At 41.7% G+C, this 24077-nt stretch overlaps 1 protein-coding gene across 3 annotated transcripts in view; it reads right to left on the bottom strand.

Moving 5' to 3' along the window:
• The window catches only part of mettl22 (methyltransferase 22, Kin17 lysine), a 131966-nt gene that overhangs the window by 21789 nt on the left and 86100 nt on the right, over positions 1-24077 (bottom strand). For 2 of the 3 annotated variants that reach the window (XM_053339292.1, XM_053339290.1), the window contains exons 9-11: positions 14519-14599; positions 13682-13784; positions 10186-10354 (exon numbers count right to left, since the gene is read on the bottom strand). In XM_053339292.1, the coding sequence (XP_053195267.1) occupies positions 10186-10354; positions 13682-13784; positions 14519-14599 (353 nt within the window). Of the gene's footprint in view, positions 1-8424; positions 8503-10185; positions 10355-13681; positions 13785-14518; positions 14600-24077 lie in introns of those variants that run through there. The other variant, XM_053339291.1, reaches the window with a different exon arrangement.

Raw genomic sequence — 24077 nt, 5'->3', positions numbered from 1 at the left:
GGGTAACAGTTTTCCTGCCAATGTTTTCTATAATTTTATAGGCAGGCCATCAGGCCCAGGTGCCTTTCCACTGCTCAAGCCTTTCATCGCGTCTGATAATTCTTCAACACATATTTACACAGATTTATACAAATTCTCATAAAACTCTTTGAAAGCAGTGTTTATTTCAGATGGATCGATCAGGATTTTCCCATCTTGTAATTTAACTGAATTTATAGCTCTATCAGTTTGTATCCTTTTCAACCTCCATGCTAACAGCTTTCCAGCTTTCTCTCCCTGGTCATAGTATGATTGTTTTAACCACAGCAAACTGGAGGGTATTTTGTTGGTGGTTAGCTCATTGTACTGAGATTTCAGCAAGAGGAGCTCTTGTTGTTTTTCTGGGGTGTCATTGTGATGAAGTTCTTCCTCTATTTTTTTTTTTTTTCCACTTTAATTTTTATTGAAAATTTTTCTTTACAAAGAAGGAACAACTCAATAATAAAATACAACAAGTAAAAACACGTTCAGAAATACAACACATGGGAGTCTCTTTACAAATAATCTGTCCATATTCCTTTTTCTTCTCCTTAATCAAGTTTTTTAGTTTTGTCGTTGTTCAGTCATAAATATTGTCCATCTCTTCCATTTCTCTTTGAATTGGGCTTCCTGTAGCCTTAGGCGGTGTATCATTTTTTCCATTGTGTATATTTCCTCAACCAGGTGAGTCCATTGATCTTGAGTAGGGGTGTCTTCCCTTCCCCATTTCTTCGTGATGTCTTTCTTAGCTGCTGTTAGTAATATTTTTACCAGGTATCTATCCTTCGGTCTAATATTTTCTTCACATAGGTTACACAAATACAATACTGTACAAGTCATTGGAATCTTATATTCAAGAATTTGCAACAATGCATCGTGTACCATTTTCCAAAACAATCTGATTTTATCACATTTCCAGAAAACGTGCGAGTGATCCACATTCATTATTCCACAGCCTCTCCAACAAGGCATATTTTTGTTTACCTGTTTACTCTTGACTTTGGGTGAGATAAAAAAAACGTACCAGATTTTTCCAGGAGAACTCCCTCCAGATCCGTGAATTAGTGGATGTGTGGTGTATCTTCCACATCTTTAACCACTCTTCTTCTGTGATTTTTATCTTAAATTCTGATTCCCATTTTTCTTTTATGTATTTGGTTGAGTGTTTATTTGATATTAATTTTTTATATAACCCGGAAACAATTCTAATTTTCTTTTCTTTGTATGTATTGATTACGAGTTGGATCACACCATGCACTTCTCCGGAGGGGTCCATCCTGATCTCTTTCAGAAAGTAATCTCTAAGTTGTAGGTACCTATAGAATTCCTGTTTATCCAAATCAAATTTTTCCTTCATATTTTGGAAACTCTCCAGCTGCCCGTTCTTCACTAGCACACACCACGCTGTGATTCCCTTGGTTGTCCACCGCTTAAACCCTTTATCATATCTAGCTGGTTTTAATTTGCTATCATATGCTATCCATTTTAATGAATTAGCATCTTTTTGAATCTTGTATTTTTTTATTATGCTGAACCATAATTTTAGTGTGAACATCGTTATTGGGTTTATTTGGTTTTTAATCACCTTGTATGTGTCTTCATCTCCTATAATACCCTGTACTGGGTATTCTCCAAGCTGTGTTTCCAACTCTTTCCACTTTGCAGTGTAATCTGGTTTGCACCATCCAACCATATACCTCAGCTGGGCTGCATAGAAGTATGCTTTCAGATTGGGAAGTCCCATCCCACCTTCTTCTTTTGGCAGCTGGAGAGTCTCCAATCTTATTCTAGGCCTTTTTCCACCCCAAACAAATCTTGAAATTATTCTATTCCAGCTCATAAACTGAGACTGTGGGACCTCTACTGGTAAGGATTGGAACAGGTATAAAAGCCTTGGTAAAACATTCATCCTGATTATCTGGATTCGTGAGCTTAGATCCAGTGTTAGTGTGGACCATCTTTCAATATCTTTTTGTATTTCCTGATTTATCTTACCATAGTTTGATTTATATAGTTTAGATAATCCTTTCGTGATTGTGACCCCCAAATATTCAATTCCCTTACGTTTCCAGTCAAGTTTAAATAATTCTTGGATCTCTTTAGGTGGGCTATAGTTAAGTGCTAATATCTGTGTCTTTGCAACATTTATTTTATATCCTGATAGATGTCCAAATGTTTCTAAAAGTTTCATCAATTGAGGTAATGATTCATTTGGGCGTTCGAGGTAGGTTATGACGTCATCTGCGAAAAGTCCTATTTTTTGTTCTACGCCATTCACCATCACTCCTTCAATCTCTTGTTCCTGTCTTATAGCCTGTGCAAGCGGCTCTATAAAAATGGCAAATAGAGTGGGTGATAGACAGCATCCTTGTCTTGTTGATCTCTGTAGTCTAATTTTGTCTGTCAGGCTCCCATTGACTTTAATTCTTGCAGTTGGTTGTTGATAGAGTGTCTTTATGCACTGTATTGATTTATTGTTAAAGCCAAATCTCTCTAACACTTTATATAGAAATTTCCAATTGACACAATCGAAAGCTTTCTCTGCATCAATACTTACTAATACAGTGCTCTTTTTGTCTTTTCTTGCTTGTTCCACTACGTGTAGTGTTCTTCTAATGTTGTCATGGGTCTGGCGCCCTCTTATAAATCCTGTTTGATCTTCCTCTATTATTTCTGATATAAAGGAGTTCAGCCGTTTAGAGATTATAGTTGTATATATTTTATAGTCAACATTTAATATTGAGATTGGTCTATAGCTTGCACAGTGTTCTTTGTCTTTTCCTTGTTTCGGAATGACTAATTATTGCCTCAGACCATGATGGGGGTATTTTATTGTTTTGGAGAGTCCAATTGAAAGAGGCAAGGAGTAGTGGTGACAGCTCTTCTCCAAACATCCTATACCACTCTGCTGGGTATCCATCGCTCCCTGGTGATTTATTGTTTTTCAATGTATTTATTGCTTCTTTTACTTCCTCCAGTGTAATCTCTGCTGTTAATTTATCGTTTTGTATAAGTCCAATTGAGGGGAAGTCTAGCGTCTCTAGGAATGCAATCATATCATTCTCATCTGCAGATGCAGGTTGTGTATATAGGTCTTGATAATATCTTTGGAAGATATCTTCAATACCATCCGGGGTAGATACTGTCTCACCTGTATGAGGATCTTTAATTTTGCATATATTACTAATTGCTTGCTGTTTTCTTATACGCTTTGCCAGTATTTTTGTGGCCTTTGAGCCTACTTCATGGTAGCCCAGTTTAAAATATTTATTCTTTTTTTCAATTTCGTCCAGAAGTATGTCATTCATTTTTGTTTTCGTATCTTTAATTTGTTGACTTATCTTGGGGTCATTAGTATTTTGATATTCCTGTTCCAGTACTCTTAACCTTTCCTTGTACATTTTATAAGCCTCCACTTTAGCTCTTTTTGCATGTGCAGTTTCAGCTATCAGTTTCCCTCTGATGACTGCCTTCATGGCATCCCAAAAAATCGTTGGGTCTACAGTGCCATTGTTGTTTTCCTCTATGTATCTTTCAATTTCTGTTTTTACCTTCTTCCTTGTTTGGTCATTATTCAGAATCCCCAGATTAAGTCTCCATACTGTCTGCCGTCTTCTATTGTTTAAGTTTATTGTTAAATAGAGTGGGTTATGGTCTGACACATCTGCACCCCCTATCTTGCATTCTCGGACCATATGGTTGTCCTCTACATTCATAAAAAAATAATCTATCCTTGAATGAACTTTATGTGCTGCGGAATAATGCGTGAAGTCTTTTTCCAGGGGGTGTAGGTTCCTCCAAACATCAATCATTCCCATCTCCTTCAAGGATATGTTTATGAATCTTGTCAGATGCATTCTATTCTTTTTGAGACTAGTTGTATCGACTCTGTGGTCTCTAATAACATTTAGGTCTCCCCCACAGACCAGAATACCTCCTGTTTCTGCTGTGATATCATCAAATAGACATCTAAAAAAGGATTTGTCACTTTCCGGAGGTGCATATATGTTTACTAGTGTTACTAGTTCATTCTCCACTCTTCCTTTTACTATAATGTATCTTCCTTCCTTATCCCTGCATTCCTTCTCAAGGTCAAATTTAGTTGAATTTGGTATTAGTATCACTACTCCTCTTCTACATCCCCCTTTAAATGAACTATAGTATAAGTTCCTGTAGCCAAATTTTTAAGTTTATCATGTTCTGATTGTGACAAGTGGGTCTCCTGAAGAAAAAACATTTGTGTTTTTTCTTTTTTAAGTTTTGTCATGACCTTTTGTCTTTTAATTGGGTTATTTAGACCATTTACATTCAACGACATTATTTTAATATTATTAGTCGTCATTTTGTTTTGCTATTATTTGTAGGTATACTCCCAAACATTTCTGAACAAAACACTCATGAACAATAAATATAACACCATGAACCAAAACAATGGTGACTTCAAACAGTGGGGTGAACTGTGCCCCGAGTCCCTGTTGGAGGGTGAAGGGGAAATCCTCATCTCTCATGGGGGCCCCTTCCTAGACTTGATTAGTTCCTAATTGAACTCTATAAGGTCTAGATGTGTCCAACTATAGAAAAGAAAACTAAACATCTCCTGGTCGGATATGATTATTATCAGTGTTGAAGTCTATGTTTTACTGCTACCTTTCTCCAGTGCATGTTCATGTTTTCCTGAGGTAGTCCTGTAGCTTCTCTCTGGCACGGTGCGCTGCTTCACGTGTCGTATCCTTTCCTCTGGCGCGCTGCCATTCCGGTGTTACGCGTGTCTTCTCCCTCGCCGCCGGTGTGCTGTCATCGCCCGGTGGGTCTGTGATGAATCCCCTTTCTCTCATAGCCTGCGCGGCTTCCACGGCGGTATCGTATGTTTTCACGCCGTTGCTCCAGTGTATCCGTATTTTGGTCAGCGGCGTCTGAAAACGTATTTTGTTTTCTTTAAGCACCTTTTTAATGCCCACATATGACCTCCGTTTCTGGACGACATCTGCAGGGTAATCATGATCAAAAAAGATCTGCTTGTCTCCTACTTGTATTTTTCTCTTCCATGCCGTCTTCAAAATCATTTCTTTCGTCTCAAACTTGAGAAAGTTGATTATGATGGACCTGGGTGGTGCATTCGGGCTTGGTTTCTGTGCGAGAGCGCGGTGCGCCCTCTGGATGTGGAGCTCCGTTCCTTCAGGTAGCTGTAGCTCTGTTTTTAGCAGCTGGTCTACGTACTTGCTAGTGGAGTTCTCCTCCGTCTCCTCTGGAACGCCGAAAATGCGGATATTGTTCCTTCTTGATCTCCCCTCGAGGTCGGTTACCTTTTCTTGCATCTGGCGTGTCCGCTCCAGCATTTCCATCATCACTTGTTCCGCGTCTACTTTCCACTCCTCCAGCTCTGCTATGCGCTCCTGTGCCTCGGCCATAGCCGCCTTCTGTGTCTGTAGCTCGGTTACGTTGTCCGTTAGCTTGCGCTCTATTTCTTGTTGAAGGGTCGTGATTTCGTCTTTCATTTCTTTTTTCAACTCGTCTTTTAGCGTGATCAGTTCGTGTCGTATCTCTTGTTTAAGGTCTTTTATATCCTTGCTGATTGTAGCCAGCCCGACTCGCAGTGTCTCATTGTGGTCTTGACCCTCCATTTTCTTTGCTGCGTCGTCCTCGTGTTCGCTGTCTTCTCTTTCAGAGGTCTCGGGTAGCTTTTCAGTTTCGGGTAGTTTCTCAACTTTTTCTTGTCTCTGATTAGTGTTTCCTGTTCTTCGGTTGCCTCTCCCACCCATAATATAACTTTTGGTCGTCGAGTTTAAGCCTTAGGGTGGGTTTTTTATGTCCGACTTGGGAGAGCAGTTGACTACACGTCTGTTCACTCGGCCATCTTCCCGGAAGTCTATCCTTCCTCTAATTTTTTTACTTTTTGTTCAAGAGTGTGAAGCTGTGAATAATATTTTTTGGATATATATGTAGTATAGCTTATGATCTCACCCCTTAAATAGGCCTTGAATGCCTCCCATTTTACAGACGCACTGGTTTGGTTAGTATTTAGAGAGAAGTATTCGTCTATTTTCCCATCAATATACTTTACAAAGTCTGGGTTTTGAAGCCATCCAGACTGAAAACGAAATCTAGGCGGTGAGGCCATTACATTAGGTAGTTGCATTATCAAGGAGATTGGTGCGTGGTCTGACAGCAATATACTGTCATACCAACATTTCTCAATTTTTGACAGTAGCCCATGTGAAATTAAAAAATAATCTATTCTCGAGTACGTCTTATATGTGCTTGAAAAGCATGAATAGTCTCTTTTGTTAGGATTAAGATATCGCCAAATATCAGTCAAATTTAGATCACTCATGAACTTTTTGATAATTTTTCATGTTTGTTGATGAGAGGTATCAATACCAGTTCAACGATCCTGTGTCGGGTCTAACACACAATTAAAATCGCCACCAATTATGTATTGACCAGGGTAGGATGATATAGAAAGAAAAAGATTTTGATAAAAAGACGGGTCGTCACCATTAGGAGCATACACACATATTAAACTGACTTGAGTGGACACCATCGTACCGTTAAGTATAATATACCTCCCTGATGGGTCTATATATTTGTTTTTTAATTGAAAAGGGATTGATTTATGAATTAATATTATGACTTCTCTGGCATGAGAAGAAAAGAAAGCAGAATGAACTTGCACTGGCCACCTATTCTTGACTCTATTTATATCATTTTCTACCAAATGGGTTTCTTGTAGGAAAATAATGTTGGCCTTCATTTGCTTAATCCTATTCAATACCTGTTTCAGTTTTTACCAATTTGTTCTACCCTCTTGTGTTCCAGCTAGAGATTTTTAATTCTGATCTAGTAGTCAGTAGTAGTAAATAAAATTGCACATTCGAAAGACCTGACCAAAAAACTGCACAAAACCAAAGACATAGCACCGAGATCCTATTCCCTCCCAAAAACCCTTCATGCACTTCCCCAAATGAAATACATGTGAACTACAAAATGAGTAATTTACTCTGGTTATGATCAACATTTGATCCACACAAAGAGGAGCAACGTGATTCATGCACTAATAGGCTACAGCGTCATAGGGCTCACTGACATATTGAAAACGGACTTTAAATTCAACCAAGTAAGTTTAAGGTGAACATAAATGAAATGGTAATCAATAATAATAATAATAAAAATAATCCAAAAAAATAGATAAATAAATAAAATAAATCAGAGAGGGAGAGAGATAGATAGACATAGAGAGAGAGAGAGAGAGAGAGAGAGAGAGAAACAAAAACAACAAGGCAAAAAACAAAAGAAAGAAAGAAAAAAAAGAATAAGGAGGAAACAAAACAAACAAACAAAAAAATTGTTCTCACAGTTGGTTATAACTTAAAACTCACACGGAGAAAGCATGAGGAATATACACCTCTCAAACATGTTAGTTTCATTACATGTCTAGTGAGGATTTTCAAAATAAAGGTACTCAATTGTGAAAAGAGAGGGATGAAAAGACGGTTTGTCCAAAACACAAGTCCTCCGTCATATAATCGTAGTGGTTTTCAGATTTACCGTTACCTTATTTACTCGATTTAGTCCAGAAAATAGACTCATCGGCTCTCGGAGGTTGGGGATTCCTGCGGAGTGCCAGTGCTGGTAGATTGTTGTGGTGGAATGTTGCGAAGGAAATCCTCTGATTGGTGACGGACGTGAAGACACGGTGCCTGCCATCATGGGTGATGACCAGGTGAGCGGGGTAGAGCAGCCCGTAGCGGATGTTCATGGCACGGAGCTTCGCCTTCACGCCATCGAATAGACGTTGACGCTGTCTGGTCTCAGTTGACAGGTCTGGAAAAAAGCTGACCCGCTGATTATTGTAGTGCACCTCCCTCTGTCTCCTGGCTGCTTTGAGTGTATTTTCACAGTCTTTATAGTTCAGAAATTTGATAACAATTAGTCTGGGCGCTGAAGACCAGCTTGTGTTAGCTTGGCCGACCCGGTGTGCACGCTCAATCGCAGGGGTGGGGGTCAGGGTGTCGCCCAGTAGCTTGGGAAGCCAGTTTTCTAGAAAACTGCACATGTCAGGGCCCTCGGTTTTTTCAGGGAGACCGATTAGTCTCAGGTTGGAGTGTCTTGCCCTGTCTTCTTGGTCTTGGATTTTATTGCGCAACATCTCTGTTGTACCTTCCAGTTGTTTAACTTTTTGTTGGAGAAAGGTGACATCCTCCTCTGCATGCGATATTCTCTTCTCAGTTTCGCCAATTCTCCTCGACTGGGACAACTCTGCCTTGATACTGTTAACAGCCCCCAGCATGTCAGCTGATTGTTGACCGAAATCCTTCTTCAGAGAGCGTATTGCATTCAGTATCTCAGTATTTGACGGTCCACTAGCATTAGCCTCCTCATGGTTGTCCTGGCTAGCGTCGGTCATAGCTGTGTTGTTGTCTGCTGTTTGACTCAGAGATTGTTGTCCTTGTTTGTTGTTTCTCCATGTCATCATAATCCCCGGGACTTTTCAAGTATAAAAGTGAGTTTGAGTTAACTTTTAGCCGTTCCTTTTAGTGTTCTCTCAGAAAGTCAGTGATGAGCCAAGTTACTGTGGACTAACCGGAAGTCCATATTTAGTTAATTTAATCTATTTCTTTCTTACAGAGTCTTGACTAAACAAACCAACATAAATTGGGGTCAAGTATCTTGCCCAAGGACACATCGACATGTAGACTGGAGAAGCTGGGAATCAAACTGCCAATCTTCCAATTGGTGTACAACCACTCTGCCTCCTGAGCCACAGTTACCCCAACAATATGTAATTAAAAAATAAGAAATAAAGTATACTTAATTGCAAACTTTATAGCAGCAATATTTTAGTTAAAAAATTTTAAAAAAGGAGCACTATATAAAGGGGAACATCAGTTCAAGCCACACAGTCGAGACAGCATAGCCAGGTCCAAAACTGTATTATAGAGCATTGTCTCAGTTTCAAATAATCAACCATCTAAATAATTTTTCAGTGCTTCTTTTTTTCTTATTAACCAATTATTATACACATAGGGTTAAGGGAAAACTGCACACATGAAATTGCTATGTGTGTTCTGACTTGTTTAATTTGCATAATTTCATATTAAAAAAATATGAAGGTTATAATGCAGGAATATATTGTATATGGGTTTATATCGATACATTTCATTCTGTTTCATATTTACATACTTTGACTGGTTGGCTAAACGTAAACAACATTTTTGATAACTAGTCTTCACTGACTAAACATTCAACAACAATTAAACAAATCATTCTGTTGTTATTCCATCACCTGGAATTCCAATGTCTGATATGTCGATCAGAACTATGACCTTAAGTTGAGTGAATCGCTGTGGCTGCGTTCAGACTGCAGTCAAAACTGATTCAAATCTGATTTTTAGGCCTGACTGTCCACACTGTTTTTAGCAAATGTCCAAATCGGATTTGCCTCTGTTCAAACTGGGCCACATTAATGACCAATCTGACAGGTTGCTGTGGCAACGTCGTCGGAGCGAAGGCGTCATCTAGCGTGTATTATATGATGTCATATAATTGCGACAGCAACAACAAACCCTCGAGCTTCGCTTGAACGAAGCCATCTCCCCAAAGATTAAGAATTTGGTTTCGTCCTCTGTCCAAAGACTGATATTTTCAACGTTCTCCATTGCCTCCATTGATATCAGCTAGCAACAACAACTGGAATATGCGTCAGTCTGGTGTCGCATAGAGTGACATAGCGTAGAGACGTAGAGAGACGTCACGGACAGTCAAATCCGATTGGAGTGTTTGGAGCTGTTCAGACTCAGACACATCGGATTTCATGTGATTCATGACTGTTCAGAGCCATCTGGTTCCAATCTAGATTGGCTAAAAGTCGGATTTTGGCTTGCAGTGTGAACGCAGCCTATGTTTAAGTATTCTGTGCTGGGCAGTATCAGGCATGCTGTAAATGCCATTGCCATTGGCTTTTGAGTGTGACAATCTGCAAGATTATCTGGTTGATGCAGTGCTCACTGTTAAAAAAATCAAATGAGATAAAGAATGACACCCCCCCCACACACACACACACACACACACACACACACACACAGCAGTGGCAGCGAGAATTCAGCTGTAGGTTAATTTTGAGTCAATAATATTGTCCACATAGAATATAATGATGAATGTTGTCCTTACCAGTTGCTCTATGCGTTCATAGGAAAGAAACTGTGGGAAGTCAGAAGGGAGTTGTTCTACTCTGAAACTGCATTTTCCATCCACCCGGTCCTGGAGTTGGGCCAGACAATGGCTGAAATGGTCGTAGGCCTTGCAGGAAACATTCAGGTGTCGCAGAGTGAAATTCATCCTTGTAAGACATTCAAACACAGCAGGAAACCTGATTACTTGATCATCATAGACTTGTTTTTCATTGATCCCTTTTTGTATGTCTCTAAGTGCCAAAGGTGATATTATTTTTGTTAGAATTATGTTTCCATCCGTAAAAATGGTTTTGCTGACACTATAAAAGTTAAAGATAGCAACATGGTTGCATGTACTTGATCTCCCAATGGCTAGCTAAAGCTAATTCCCCACATTTCATAAATTAACTTACGAGATTAAGTGTAATGAGGGGGTCATTTGAAACAAAAGGTAAAAAAATAAACCTTAAAGAAAGACACGAGGTATGAACTCAACAAAATATATCAGGAGATAACCCAGCAACTTTGCACACAAAACTCAAATCAATGAAGTAAAAAACTAATCAGTGCAATACAGACATGGAATATAGCAATTAAGGACACACTAGCAGATTTTTCAAACAACAGAAATTCCAGAAACAAAAATTGACAGAAACTGAAGAAAGGGGCAGAAAAATCGCATTTGTATCTTTGGAATACCCAAGGACAAAGAGGGGAACTCAACAACAAAGCTTGATGAGCAACTACTCACAACCAAGCTCTCACGGCAACCAGAAGCAGCCTATGACCTGAGGAAGTAGATATACATGGATCCAGTACCATGTATAGGGATGTAACAATGGAGTGGCACAGCCATGGCCACAGCCAAGGGGAGAAAGGGTGAAAGTAATGGAACAACCACGGCTTCTTTTAGGTTTTGCTGTAAAATATGCTGATATATAATACCATTGTTATGCCCAGCTCGTTTGCGAGCATAACAAAGCAGGGAGGACCACACAGTAAGAGCTCAAATTAAAGAATTAATTTTTTTAAGTTAACCAATGCAATCAACCAAGAATTGTAAAGTCAAAAGTAACATAACATGAACCAAAGCTACTTTCAACACAATCAAAAACAAAGTGCCTGAAAGGCACCAGCCTTCCAGGAGGGCCAGAGAGAGAGGATGCCATCTTCAACTTTCCCAGTTCAAGGCTACGTTCACACTGCACACCTTAAAGCTCAATTCCAATTTATTGCTCAAATACGATTTTTTGTTTGGTTGTTCATATACACTTTTAAATGTGGCTTCCTGAAGTGACCCGCATGCTCAGTTGATCATTAATGACGTCACGCACAGAACAGTGTTTACGGAAGCGAACATGGCAACAGCAACAGCTGGTGAAGTTACTGGTAGTCTCATTTATGGTCTAAAGTTAAAAACAGTGTGTGGCGGCAGCCGGCAAATTTGTGAGCGGGTGATATTAAAAAGTAGGAAGAGGAGAAAGAAAATTAATACTTTAATGATGTCTTTATGCGGAGCATTAGCTGTGTGTTGCTGTGTGTTACTCCAGAATAACGTCAAAGCCGCATTAAATGTGACCTGACTGTTCAGATTGTGGTCGCATTCAAAAAAATCTGATATGTATCCGATTCGGTACCACATTTGAAATTGGATTTGGAAATGTCAGATTCAATGCAACTTGTGCTGTTCAAATTGTCAGAAACAAATCAGATATGGGTCACATTTGAGCGAACATATCGGATTCAGGTCACTTTTAACTGCGGTGTGAACATGACCTCAATCTCTTGATGAGGGGGGAGGGACCAGACCATCTGGGAAGAGAGAAAACAGGAGAGTTGAAGGCAAGGCAGACTAACCCATTTACAGTGGAGGCCTAGGGCTGTCAAACCATAAATGACCAAATTATTATGGTAAGTGACTTTCACGTGATTTTAGATAACAAAGTGGTGAGGAAAGGATCACACAGTGAAAAGTGTCATCCAAAAGCTCATGGTGAATTTAATTGCTTCACTTGTATAGAGCTAAAACCTGAAAACCTGACCCTCAAAAAAGAAGATTTGAAAATGAAAAAATGAGATCTGAAATTTGCAACTGTAAAAATAAAAGGATTTGGATGAAAATAAATAATTTATTCAAATTAAAATAATTTTGTTTTTGTTCAATACATTTTGTTTTTTAAATTTCAATATCAAACCTTAGACTTTTAGTTTCAAATCTCTTTTTCAAATGAAGAAAAAAAATGGGACCTTGATTAAGCTTCATGCATTAGACCTTATGGATACATGAAAGATGAAAAATCAGCTAAGACAACAGCTAAGATGCACTTAGATGATAGATGAACATGAGTGGTAAAAGACACACTGAAGCCCATAAAAAAGAAGAAATAAAATCCAAAAACTCAACATAAAAGCACCAATGTGACAGCTAGCAACAACAAGATCATTAGCTATCAAAGTGATCATGCTAGCTATCAAAGTGAAGGTGCTGAAGGCCGGAGGAGCCCAGGAACAAGCATAGATAAACATTGGTCAGGCAAACTACTGAAGCATCTATGTATTTTACTATGTTCAGGCACTTATTATTGCCTATAATCTTATAGAGGCACCTCATTGGTGGTAATAAGGGAGAGGCAAGTGCCTCACTTTACCCACCCAGAATGATCTCACTCACACTCACACACACACACACACGTCCGTCTTTTACATATCTGGCGGTTAAATAGTAGCCACTCTGCCCTTTGTTATCTGCCATTGGACATGGGTGGGTTAAGTATCTTGCCCAAGAACACCATTGATTGGGACTGGAGGAGCCGGAAATCAAACAGCCAATCTCTCAATTGGTGGACAACCACTCTACCTCCTGAGCCACAGCTGACCTGGCTTCAAAGAGAAGCTTCTTTGTTATTATTGTGCACATTTATTGTGGTATGTGGCTGATTGAAGGGGTCAGAGCTCAGACTCAATCCCTCAGGGTCCACTTGTGGGCGCTAACGTCCTTGATTTTGGCAGCTGTAAGTAAAATACTTAGTGCATGAGAGTGCTCTAGTGTTTGTTTATTGGTCCCGGTTTCCGGGTGGTATCCTGTTTATTAATTAATATTAATAATTTCTTTCTTTGATAATTTATACTTATCTTTGATAATTATACATGATTGCTGATAACCAAATGTGCACCCACCTGATCCCAACAGAGGAAATAAAATGTCATTATTATAGTGAAAGTTTGTGTAGGGAAGAGGTATGGGTAAATGGATGGGTCAACAAAATATTAGACTTCAACATGGGAGATCACTATTCATTTCCAACTGCATTTCAGCAATTAGTAGTATGATTGTCCCTGTAAACTTAACCACATGGTTATAATTGTAACCATAATGACGACGGTACCCTAACTTTAATTTTTTTTTTTTTTTTTTAATGCACACCAGGATATTTCCCTAAGCCTACACAGACACTAACCATAGTTTTGTCACATCACATTGGTTTTCTGCTTACCTTTTCTCTATTGAGATAAGGATTGTGCAGTTGTGAAGAAAGTTATTGCAGAGTCTGTACAGGGTTCGGAAAAGGCCATCTGTAAGATCATCATCATAGCAGACTGGTGACAGACACACACAAAAAATGTAAGTATTCATTCTACTTTTTTGTCAAATTCTGTGCATCAAATGATCATATTTGAAAAGTTTAAATAAGAGCTGCAATATGATTTTTAGTTTCAAAGATAAATGCAATCTCTTTCTCTGTGTCAAAAGATGCATGGCTAATAATGCACTGACTTCTCACTAATCTGACTGGTTTTTGTATTAGAGATGCCAATCGTCATGATTATGGATGTTTGTGAATATCTGTTCGGAAGAATTGGTAAGCTTGTTCACTCATTCAATAAATATATGGGATTTAATGCTTTGTTTTGTAAAATGAAGGTCAATAAAAATCATCCTCAAACAGTAAAAATGTATTTAGTAGGTTTTCTAAACATTGCAAGTCAATTTATAAAGAATGTATTTGAATTGATAAAATAATTTATTCATCCTGAGGGTCAATGACAGAGCTAACAACCAACTGGTGACATCAACTACAAAAATCTGTATCATCATAAAAACAAATCATGGCTTGTTACATTTTTTGAGAATGTGTTTCCTAATTGAAACATGTTGCAAGTTAATCTTTTTAAGGCAGCACCAAGCATTAAGCCTGCTTGGATGCATTATTTCCCTATGCTTCAGTCATAGAGAAACATAGAAAGACTAATATGGCCCTCAATGAAGCCAATTTAAATTTTGTATCCATCATTTCACGTTGTCATGGTTCTATTTCAGCCCAATAACTTACCATCAGAAGCAATGATGAAGCTAGTGTTGTTATATACTTCCACTACTTCCTCTTCTGTCCAGCTAAATTCCATATCAGCATCTGCAAAGAGTAAACGTATGGACAAAATGGAAAAAATGGAAAAAACAGACATATTTTATGGTCAGACTGTGGTTGTTCTTGTTCAGAAAGCATCATACTCTCAAGCTGAAGTAAAAGGTCTTTCTCTGCTCCACATGCAGCCATGAGAAAGAGGAGGGGCTGACATACTTCGTGATCATAAATATAGGGGTGTGGCTAAAATCAGTCTCAGTCCACAGACTAAAATGTTCACTGTGTTCTGGCAGTATTTTTTTTATCAAGAAGCACAACGTTGTTCGTTGTCTTTCTGATTTAGTCGTCTGCAGACGGACTCCTTGCTGTCTCAAGCGTGAGATGGCACGAATGAGCTCAGAGCAGAGGAAATAGTCAGATTATATACAATACATATCTTGTGAAAGGATGACCTTGTTCTACCATCAGAACAATGTAAGCACAATAATCACATCATAATGTGTGTACAATCAGGACAATGGTTAGTTAGTAGATTATAACATACATGATGTTCACTCAATGTTCAATGATATTCACTCAATCAGCATTTCATGTAACATAAATGGTGTCATGGTCAGCAGATTATGACACACATACACCTAATCATATGACATAGTTGCTCATTTGTATCAGAGAAGATGAATAATAAGAATTCCCATTACAACTTGTCAGGATCCAGTTCGCCGCTGCTCCTTTGTCTGTCCATGTTTTCTTTCCTCCAGGGCTGGGCGGGGCCTTCTGGGAACTTCTGCAGCCACCCTCCTCTGCACACCTGAGATTCATCACCTCGTTTCCTGCTCTACAGATTTATAAGACGGTCTCTTCCTCCACTCATCACCAGTTCGTTGTTTCACCCACAGTGCCATTTGCCTGCCCTCAGCCGCCCTCACCCAGCTCTGTCATCTCCTGCTGCATTTTTGTTTCTGTTTTTGTTGCCTGAATAAACCATTATCGGTTTCAGATCTGCATTGTGGGTCCAGTCTTTTTGTTCTGTTTAGTAAACTCCTGACAGAACGAACTGGCCATTTACAATGGACCCCGCAGATCCAACTCATCAGACACTATTTAATCAGGGCACCATCATCGGACAGCATGATCAAATAATCCGTGCTCTGTTTGAGAGTAACCAGGCTCTGACCACCAGTGTTATGGAGGTTTCCAGACAGGTTACTTCCCTGGCTTCCACCATCCACTCCTCACAGGGCAGCTCGGCTCCGGAGTCATCTCCAACCACCCTTTCCCCCAAGGACTCTCACGTGAGTGACCCTGAGCCATTTGATGGCAATTTGGATCTATGCCGAGGTTTTTTGTTGCAATGTGGACTGGTCTTTGCTCAACGTCCGGCATCTTTTTCCTCTGACGCAGCCAAGACACGTTACGTGCTGGGGTTACTGAGGGGGAGAGCTTTGGCTTGGGCAGAAGCGGCTAGTTCCCATGAGGACTTTTGTGTTTTGCCATTCGCTGTCTTCAAAGAAAAGCTAAAGACTGTTTTTGATCATCCTAATTATGGGGGAGACGCGGCAGCTCGTCTTTTAAGGCTGAAGCAAGGCACCAGAACCGTGGCTGACTACGCTGTTGAATTTTGGACTCTGGCAGCTGACGCAAATTGGGATGGTGCTGCTTTACAGGCAGTATTCTTGAACGGTCTCTCTGAGCAGCTTAAGGATGAGCTGGCTGCCAGAGATGAACCTTCCAGTGTTTCTTCTCTTGTGTCCTTAGCCATCCGTCTGGACACTCCTGCTCCACCGGCCTTGGTCTCACCCGTTGATGAGCCCATGCTACTCGGTAGAGCCAAACTGTCTCTAGAGGAGCGCCAGCGTCGTCTGAGGTCCGGAGAGTGCCTGTACTGTGGCAAATTGGGACACTTAGTGGCCACCTGCCTTACTCGGCCAAAAGGGGAGGCTCGTCAGTAAGATTGGGGGTCCTGACGAGCCCCTCTGCACCTATAGTCAAATCCCCTGAATTGTCTCGTTTGCTGGTACCTGCCTCTGTTATGTGTGGACAGACTGTGCTATCTCTACAGGCCCTAATTGATTCTGGCGCCGAGGATAACCTCATTGACTCAGAGGTTGCTACTCTACTGGGGTGCCAGTTGGAGAAGTTGGACAGACCTATTCCTGCCTTGGCATTGGACGGTAACATGTTTACACAGATCACACATCAAACTTCCCTGGTAACCCTCATCGTCTCTCGCAACCATCATGAACAGATCACTCTAAAGGTAATCTCAGCTCCACGCACACCTCTGGTATTAGGACACCCTTGGCTAATGCTCCATAACCCACACATTGATTGGCCCACAGGCTCCATTAGGGGTTGGAGTCTCCACCGTCATTCTTTCTGCCTTCATTCAGCTCGACCACCTTGTGTTAATCCCCAGTCTGAAACCAACAAATCTGAGTTTCCTGATTTGACTGCTGTACCCAGCGAGTACCACAACCTCAGGGAAGTCTTCAGTAAAACTAAGGCCTTATCGCTTCCTCCACACAGACCTTATGATTGACCTGCTGCCTGGGGCATCCCTCCCATCCAGCCATTTGTACAACCTTTCCAAGCCAGAACGTGTAGCCATGGAGAAATATATCTCTGAGTCCCTAGCTGCGGGCATAATTCGGCCCTCTTCCTCACCTGTAGGAGCTGGTTTTTTCTTTGTCGACAAGAAAGACAATACTCTCCGTCCCTGCATTGATTTTCAGGGTTTGAACAACATTAGCATTAAGAACAAATACTCACTCCCCTCAACTCTGCTTTTGAACTCCTTCATGGTGCAACAATCTTCACTAAACTAGATCTCAGGAATGCTTACCATCTCATTCGCATCAGGGAGGGGGACGAGTGGAAGACAGCTTTCAACACTCCACTAGGCCATTTTGAGTATTTGGTAATGCCGTTTGGTCTCACCAATGCTCCTGCAGTCTTTCAAAATCTGATTAATGACATCCTGAGAGATTTCCTCAACAGATTTGTTTTTGTCTACCTTGACGATATCCTGATTTTTTCTCGTTCTATTGATGAACATGTCACCCATGTCAGACAAGTCCTCTCCCGTCTGTTGGAAAACAAGCTGTTCGTTAAAGCTGAGAAATGTGAGTTCCACACTAACTCTGTCTCATTCCTCGGCTACATTGTTCAGAGTGGTCGTCTCATGGCAGATCCAGCCAAGGTCCAGGCAGTGGAGAGGTGGCTGGTCCCAACCTCCAGGAAGGAACTGCAGCGGTTTTTGGGATTTGCCAATTTTTACCGGCGCTTCATTCGGGACTACAGTAAGGTTGCCTCACCTCTGACTAAACTAACGTCTGTCAAGGTGACGTTTAGGTGGACAGAGGAGGCTAACATGGCTTTTCTGAAGCTTAAAAAGTTGTTCACCTCTGCACCTATTCTGGTACATCCTGACACCAGTAAGCAGTTCATCGTGGAAGTCGATGCTTCTGATTCTGGTGTCGGGGCTGTGCTGTCTCAGTATGCGGGTCCCGATAATCGTCTGCATCCATGTGCTTTTCTGTCTCGTCGTCTGTCTCCTGCAGAGCAGAACTATGATGTCGGCAACCGGGAGCTACTAGCCATCAAGCTAGCTCTGGAGGAGTGGAGGCACTGGCTGGAGGGGGCAGAGAAGCCGTTCATCGTCTGGACAGATCACAAGAACCTCGCTTACATCCAGAATAGGGCTGAACGATATGGACAAAATTTCATATCTCGATATTCATGCCAGAGATCTCGATATCGATACGATATGACTACGGGTTCGGTGAAAACCAAGCATTTTTCAGAAAAATAAAAACATCAGAAAACAAAGGAGTGCAGTTTTATTGATTAGAACTCACTGCCAGCCATCAACATTAACATAAAGTCACTCAATAATAAATAACAATCAAGTTGGTTGTGTTCCCTTGCTTCGTCGCAATTTTCGCCAAGCACGACTTGCACAACACCTCGCTCTGGTCAACATCATCCTTTCTAAATCCAAAATACCTCCAAATAATGGAGGATGATTTATGTTTTGGCACAAAATTAGATTCTGCACTGCCACCGGCCGCATTACCTTCCGCACTCATGTCTCTTTTCTTCCGTTTCGATTTCCCCGCTGTGAATGTCCTGTGTGTGTGGCTGTGTGCGTCTCAGTCTACGTCTCCCTCACTCCAACCCTCCTATGTTTGTCATTGGTTGGCTTCAGCTGTCGATCAACAGCAAGCATGAAATAAGCTTTGTGGTTGGCTGGCCGTAGTGGTGCGTTCAAGGGCAATCTTAAAAGTAATGTTTATGGAGACTGCTCGAGCTGTACAAGCAGGGCGAGCGCGGCGGAAATATATTGTTTATATCGTTGCTTTTCCGTTATTAATGTCTTGAATGTTCATATCTCGATATAGATACGATAACGATATATCGTTCAGCCCTAATCCAGACGGCTAAGAGGTTGAACTCTCGCCAAACCCGGTGGGGTCTCTTCTTCAGTCGATTCAACTTCTCGCTCACCTATCGTCCTGGGTCTAGAAATGTGAAGCCAGATGCTCTCTCGCCAGTTTGCCTCCAGTAGCCCTGAGGCCGAGACAGAGACCATCCTCCCTCCAGAGCGGGTAGTGGCCATGCTCACTTGGGGCATTGAAAAGACTGTGCGGGATGCTCAAGTGATCCAACCTGACCCAGGCACCGGCCCAGTCAACCGCCTGTTTGTTCCCAGCTCTATTCGCTCCCAGGTGCTGCAGTGGGGCCACGTCTCCCGGTTTGCCTGTCATCCTGGCACTAGGCGCACTATTGCCATCCTGAAAAGGCATTTTTGGTGGCCTAACATGGACGCGGATGCCAAGGAGTTTGTGGCAGCCTGCACCACCTGTGCTCGTACCAAGGCCGCTAATCAGGCTCCCGCTGGACCGCTGCGCCCGCTTCCAGTTCCCAGTTCCAGTTACTGGGTTACCTCCCTCTAGTAGTATGATGGTGATACTCACTATAGTCGATAGATTTTCTAAGACTGCTCATTTTATTGCTCTCCCTAAACTGCCCTCTGCGTTCACCACAGCTGAACTTCTAGTCTTGCATGTTTTCAGACTTCATGGAATTCCCATAGACATGGATCGCTGCAAAAAGATCTGGACAGAAACTAAGACCACCCTCGAACGCACCCAGGAGAATCATAGACGGCTTGCTGACCGGCACAGGAATCAAGCTCCTCCCTATCAGCCAGGTCAGTCTGTCTGGCTCTCCACCAAGAACATTCCTCTAGCAGCTGAATCCCGTAAGTTGTCCCCCAGGTATATTATATCATTAATCCATCTGCCGTCAAACTTCAGTTACCTGAGTCCTTGAAGGTCCATCCTACATTTCATGTCTCCCAGTTGAAACCTGTTTCTTCCAGCGACCTCAACCCTCCTTCCGACTCCCCTCCACCCCCCCGACTCATCGACGATCATCCGGCCTATACTGTGAGGAAGTTACTCGATGTGAGGCGCAGGGGCCGTGGGTTGCAGTTCCTGGTGGATTGGGAGGGGTATGGTCCTGAGGAGCGCTCCTGGGTACCCCGTTCCTACATTCTGGACGCTGCGCTGATCTCTGATTTCTACCAGGAACACCCTGATAAGCCTGGTGGGTCGCCTGGAGGCTCCCGTTGAGGGGGAGGTACTGTCAGGATCCAGTTCGCCGCTGCTCCTTTGTCTGTCCAAGTTTTCTTTCCTCCAGGGCTGGGCGGGGCCTTCTGGGAACTTCTGCAGCCACCCTCCTCTGCACACCTGAGATTCATCACCTCGTTTCCTGCTCTACAGATTTATAAGCCGGTCTCTTCCTCCACTCATCGCCAGTTCGTTGTTTCACCCACAGTGCCATTTGCCTGCCCTCAGCCTCGCCTCGCCCAGCTCTGTCATCTCCTGCTGCATTTTTGTTTCTGTTTTTGTTGCCTGAATAAACCATTATCGGTTCCAGATCTGCATTGTGGGTCCAGTCTTTTTGTTCTGTTTAGTAACCTCCTGACAGAACTGTTTTCATAGTGACGTCAAATTGGGAACAACATTTTTTACATAAAATTTCCTGAATTACAAATTAAATGTAAAATATGTTTTAGAAATGATGATTTTATATATATTAAACTTACTGCTATCTAAAAATGATTTTGGGTTTCAACAGATATTAGCCATAGACCTATATAAAAGAAATTATATATATATATTAGCATGATCTTTGTTAGCATCTAAGATTTATAAACTTAAATGCTTTTTACATTTGATTTATTGTTGGGGGACAGCAGTTTGAACCAATTTGGTAGATGTGTATTTGGATACATTATATGGATAATGACGTCTGCATTTATACCTGGTGTAAAAATGTGTCTTCGCAACCCAGTCCCACAGCAAAACGTATCACAGCTACATTGGTTCACAGTGCATAATGTAGCCATCTCACAATTTGGGCTCATAAATTGTTAGATGGCTACGTTTTTCCAGCCTATTCTATTTCTATAGGAAGTTTATGTCTGCGAAAACAAATAAAATGGCTGCCATTCATTTAATTCTCAGTCTAAAATGTAATATTTTAAGATAGTTTCTGCATTAAAATGTGTTTTGATGACACTTCTAGTGAAAATTATACATTTTTTACAGCCATCTCACAATTTATGAGCCAAAATTGTGAGATGGTTGCGTTTTGCACTGTGGACCAACATAGCTCTGATACGTTTTGCTGTGAGACTGGGTTGGTTTTTGTTTCCTCACTTCTTCCAACACTGGGATCAGAGCTAGGATGAGCTCTTTGAACACCCAGACATTGAGCACCACACCATCACAGTCCTGTCTTCAACTTCTACTTCTGCAGTATATCTAAGGGTCGACCAATACATTGGCCGGTCGATATATCGGGTGCGTTTGCCGATGTATATATATATTTTTTCGGCCTGAGTTACAGACAGGCGCATCCACAGGCAGCCCTGTGTTGTTGGGGGCTCTGGAGAGCACGTGCATTGCCCCTCCGTTGCTGGCAGCATGCAGCTGGAAGTTTTGGAAGCCTGCCAACAACAATACAGCTCCCGGAGTCCCGTGAGAGAACAGTAAGTTTTCACTCTGACTGAGAGCAGGACGGAGCAGCCATCACAGCAGTGTTGTGTGTGTGTTTGTCTCTTTCTCACTCTGACTGAGAGTGGGACGGAGCAACCATCACAGCGGTGTGTGTGTAAGCGCTGCTCCTCATCTGGAGGGAGAAAAAGAAATATTGGCTCCAAAACTCGGCTCAAAAAAATTGGCAGTACATATCGGCCATCGGCTAAGGCTGATGTAAAAAAAAAAATCGGTATTGGCCATAAAAAATCCACATCGGTCGACTTCTAATTGTAACCTCAAAGAAACAGGTCAGAGTGTTCCCCAACCAGAAGCCCTGGTTCAACAGCAAAGTACGTGAACTGCTCAAAGCCAGAGACAGGGAGAAGTACAGGAGGGCAAGGGCAAACTTACACAAAGGCGTCACTTTGGCAAAGCAGGAGTACACATTGAGGCCACCTTCAATGAAAACAACCCCCCGCCATGTGGCAAGGTGTAAAGTACATCCCTGACTACAAGCACAGCAACAGTCACTTCACACTCTCCAGACCTATCAGGTAAAGAGAGCACTGCAACATCAACTGCAGTAAAGCAACTGGATCTGATGGCGTTTCAGGATGAATACGGAAGGCGTTTGCCAACCAGCTCACTGCAGTATTCACACACATCTTCAACCGGTCACTACAGCAAGCCACTGTCTAGGCCTGCACGATTAATCGAATTTTCATCGTCATTGCGATGTGAATGTTCGTGATGAACCCATCGCAAAAACTGGTCTGTAATGCGATAAATTCGCCACGCACACTCGGCGTGGCATTCCGACATTTGGCCAATCAGATGCAGCCCTGGACACTCGGGCCATGCATGCGCACACCTGGAGTGACGAGGATGGCGGAGGCAGGAGGAGAGCATGCGGAGGATGCGGAGGAAACGCTTGTGCCAAAAACAAATAGCACCTCTGCTATTTGGCAGCACTTCGGATTCAAAAAAGAAGACAACCTACAGAGTCAAGTATTGTGCAGGACCTGCAGGGCGGTTGTTGCAACATCCAGAGGTAACACCACCAACCTGCATCACCACCTGCTGCATCACCATAAAGAGCTGCACGAGCAGTTCAAGGCCAGTCAATCGAGAGTGCCGAGCAGTAGTAAAGCAACGCGACCATCACTGCAGCAACAGTCCATTGCTCAGAGTTTTGTGAGCGGGACTCCATATGAAAAGTCCTCTAAACGACACATTGAAATAACGGAGGCCATAACCCACTGTTTGGCGAAGGATATGATGCCCACCAACACCGTGACCAGATCTGGATTTCTGAGTCTAGTTCACAAACTCGATCGACGATATGGGGTGCCATCACAGACTTATTTTTCTGATGTTGCTATTCCAAATCTGTATGAAAAGTGCAGGATGACGGTGGAGTCGGAGCTGGGTCGAGTACTTTGCCTGCCCCACAGACCTCTGGTCCAGCCGAACCACAGAGCCCTACATCAGTCTCACTGTTTTTGGACCGGGAGTTTCAGCTGAAAGCACGGTGTCTCCAGACACAGTATTTTCCAGGAGAACACACCGGCGAGAACATTGCTTATGGGTTACATGAAGCTTTGACCAGCTGGCATCTCGGAGAGGAGCAACTAACCTGTGTGACCACTGACAATGGAGCAAATGTTGTTAAGGCCATCGAGCTTAACCACTGGGTCAGACTGCAGTGTTATGGCCACCGGAGCAGCCCTGCATCTCGCTATCGGTAAGTCTATTTGCTGTACTTGAAATTATTATCAGTAATTCACCAGTACTTGTTCAAGAGCAATGAATAGATCTTATAAAAAAAAAGAGAGAGAAAAAAATCCAATCCTTTCATAAAAGTTATAAAGTTCATTTCCCCCACCGCATGGCCAGCCCTAAAACTGGCTTACTGTCACATGCACACTGTATGGTCTAATAAATTAACACAATTATTGATTTTGAGCTCAGCATTCAAAATAAAATAAAATGACATATTAATCTGCCCCATAAAGCACACGTATACTGTGCAACATACCTGTGCATTATTTATTTATTATTTGCAACATACTGTGAATTATTTAGTTTCTTTTTAAACTGCATGTAAGCCCTTTTTATGCTGCTTTTTGATCAATCAATGTGGTGCTACAAACGAAATTTCGTTGTGTTTTTATATGCAATGACAATAAATCTAATCTTGTGATAATCCATAAATTATGACTTAATAGTCATTGTAGTGAACTTGCATGTAGTCTCTGCATTATTGTGTAGTAAATTATGCATCTGCAATTAGTATATATTTTGTTTTATTTTGCAAATGTTACAAAATTGCAATAATGCTAAAATGTTAACTTGTTTTTGTGTTTTCATGTCTTTCAGAAAATGCTCTTAAAGATGACAGGCGCATTGCCCGTGCTACTGGGCTGTGCAAAAAAATGGTGGGACATTTGTCCCACAGCTGGAAGCAGAAGACA

The sequence above is a fragment of the Scomber japonicus genome, chromosome 18 (genome assembly GCF_027409825.1).
Source record: "Scomber japonicus isolate fScoJap1 chromosome 18, fScoJap1.pri, whole genome shotgun sequence".
NCBI lineage: Eukaryota > Metazoa > Chordata > Actinopteri > Scombriformes > Scombridae > Scomber > Scomber japonicus.
Note: the sequence above shows the minus strand (reverse complement) of the source record. Positions and strands in the feature narration are given on the sequence as shown.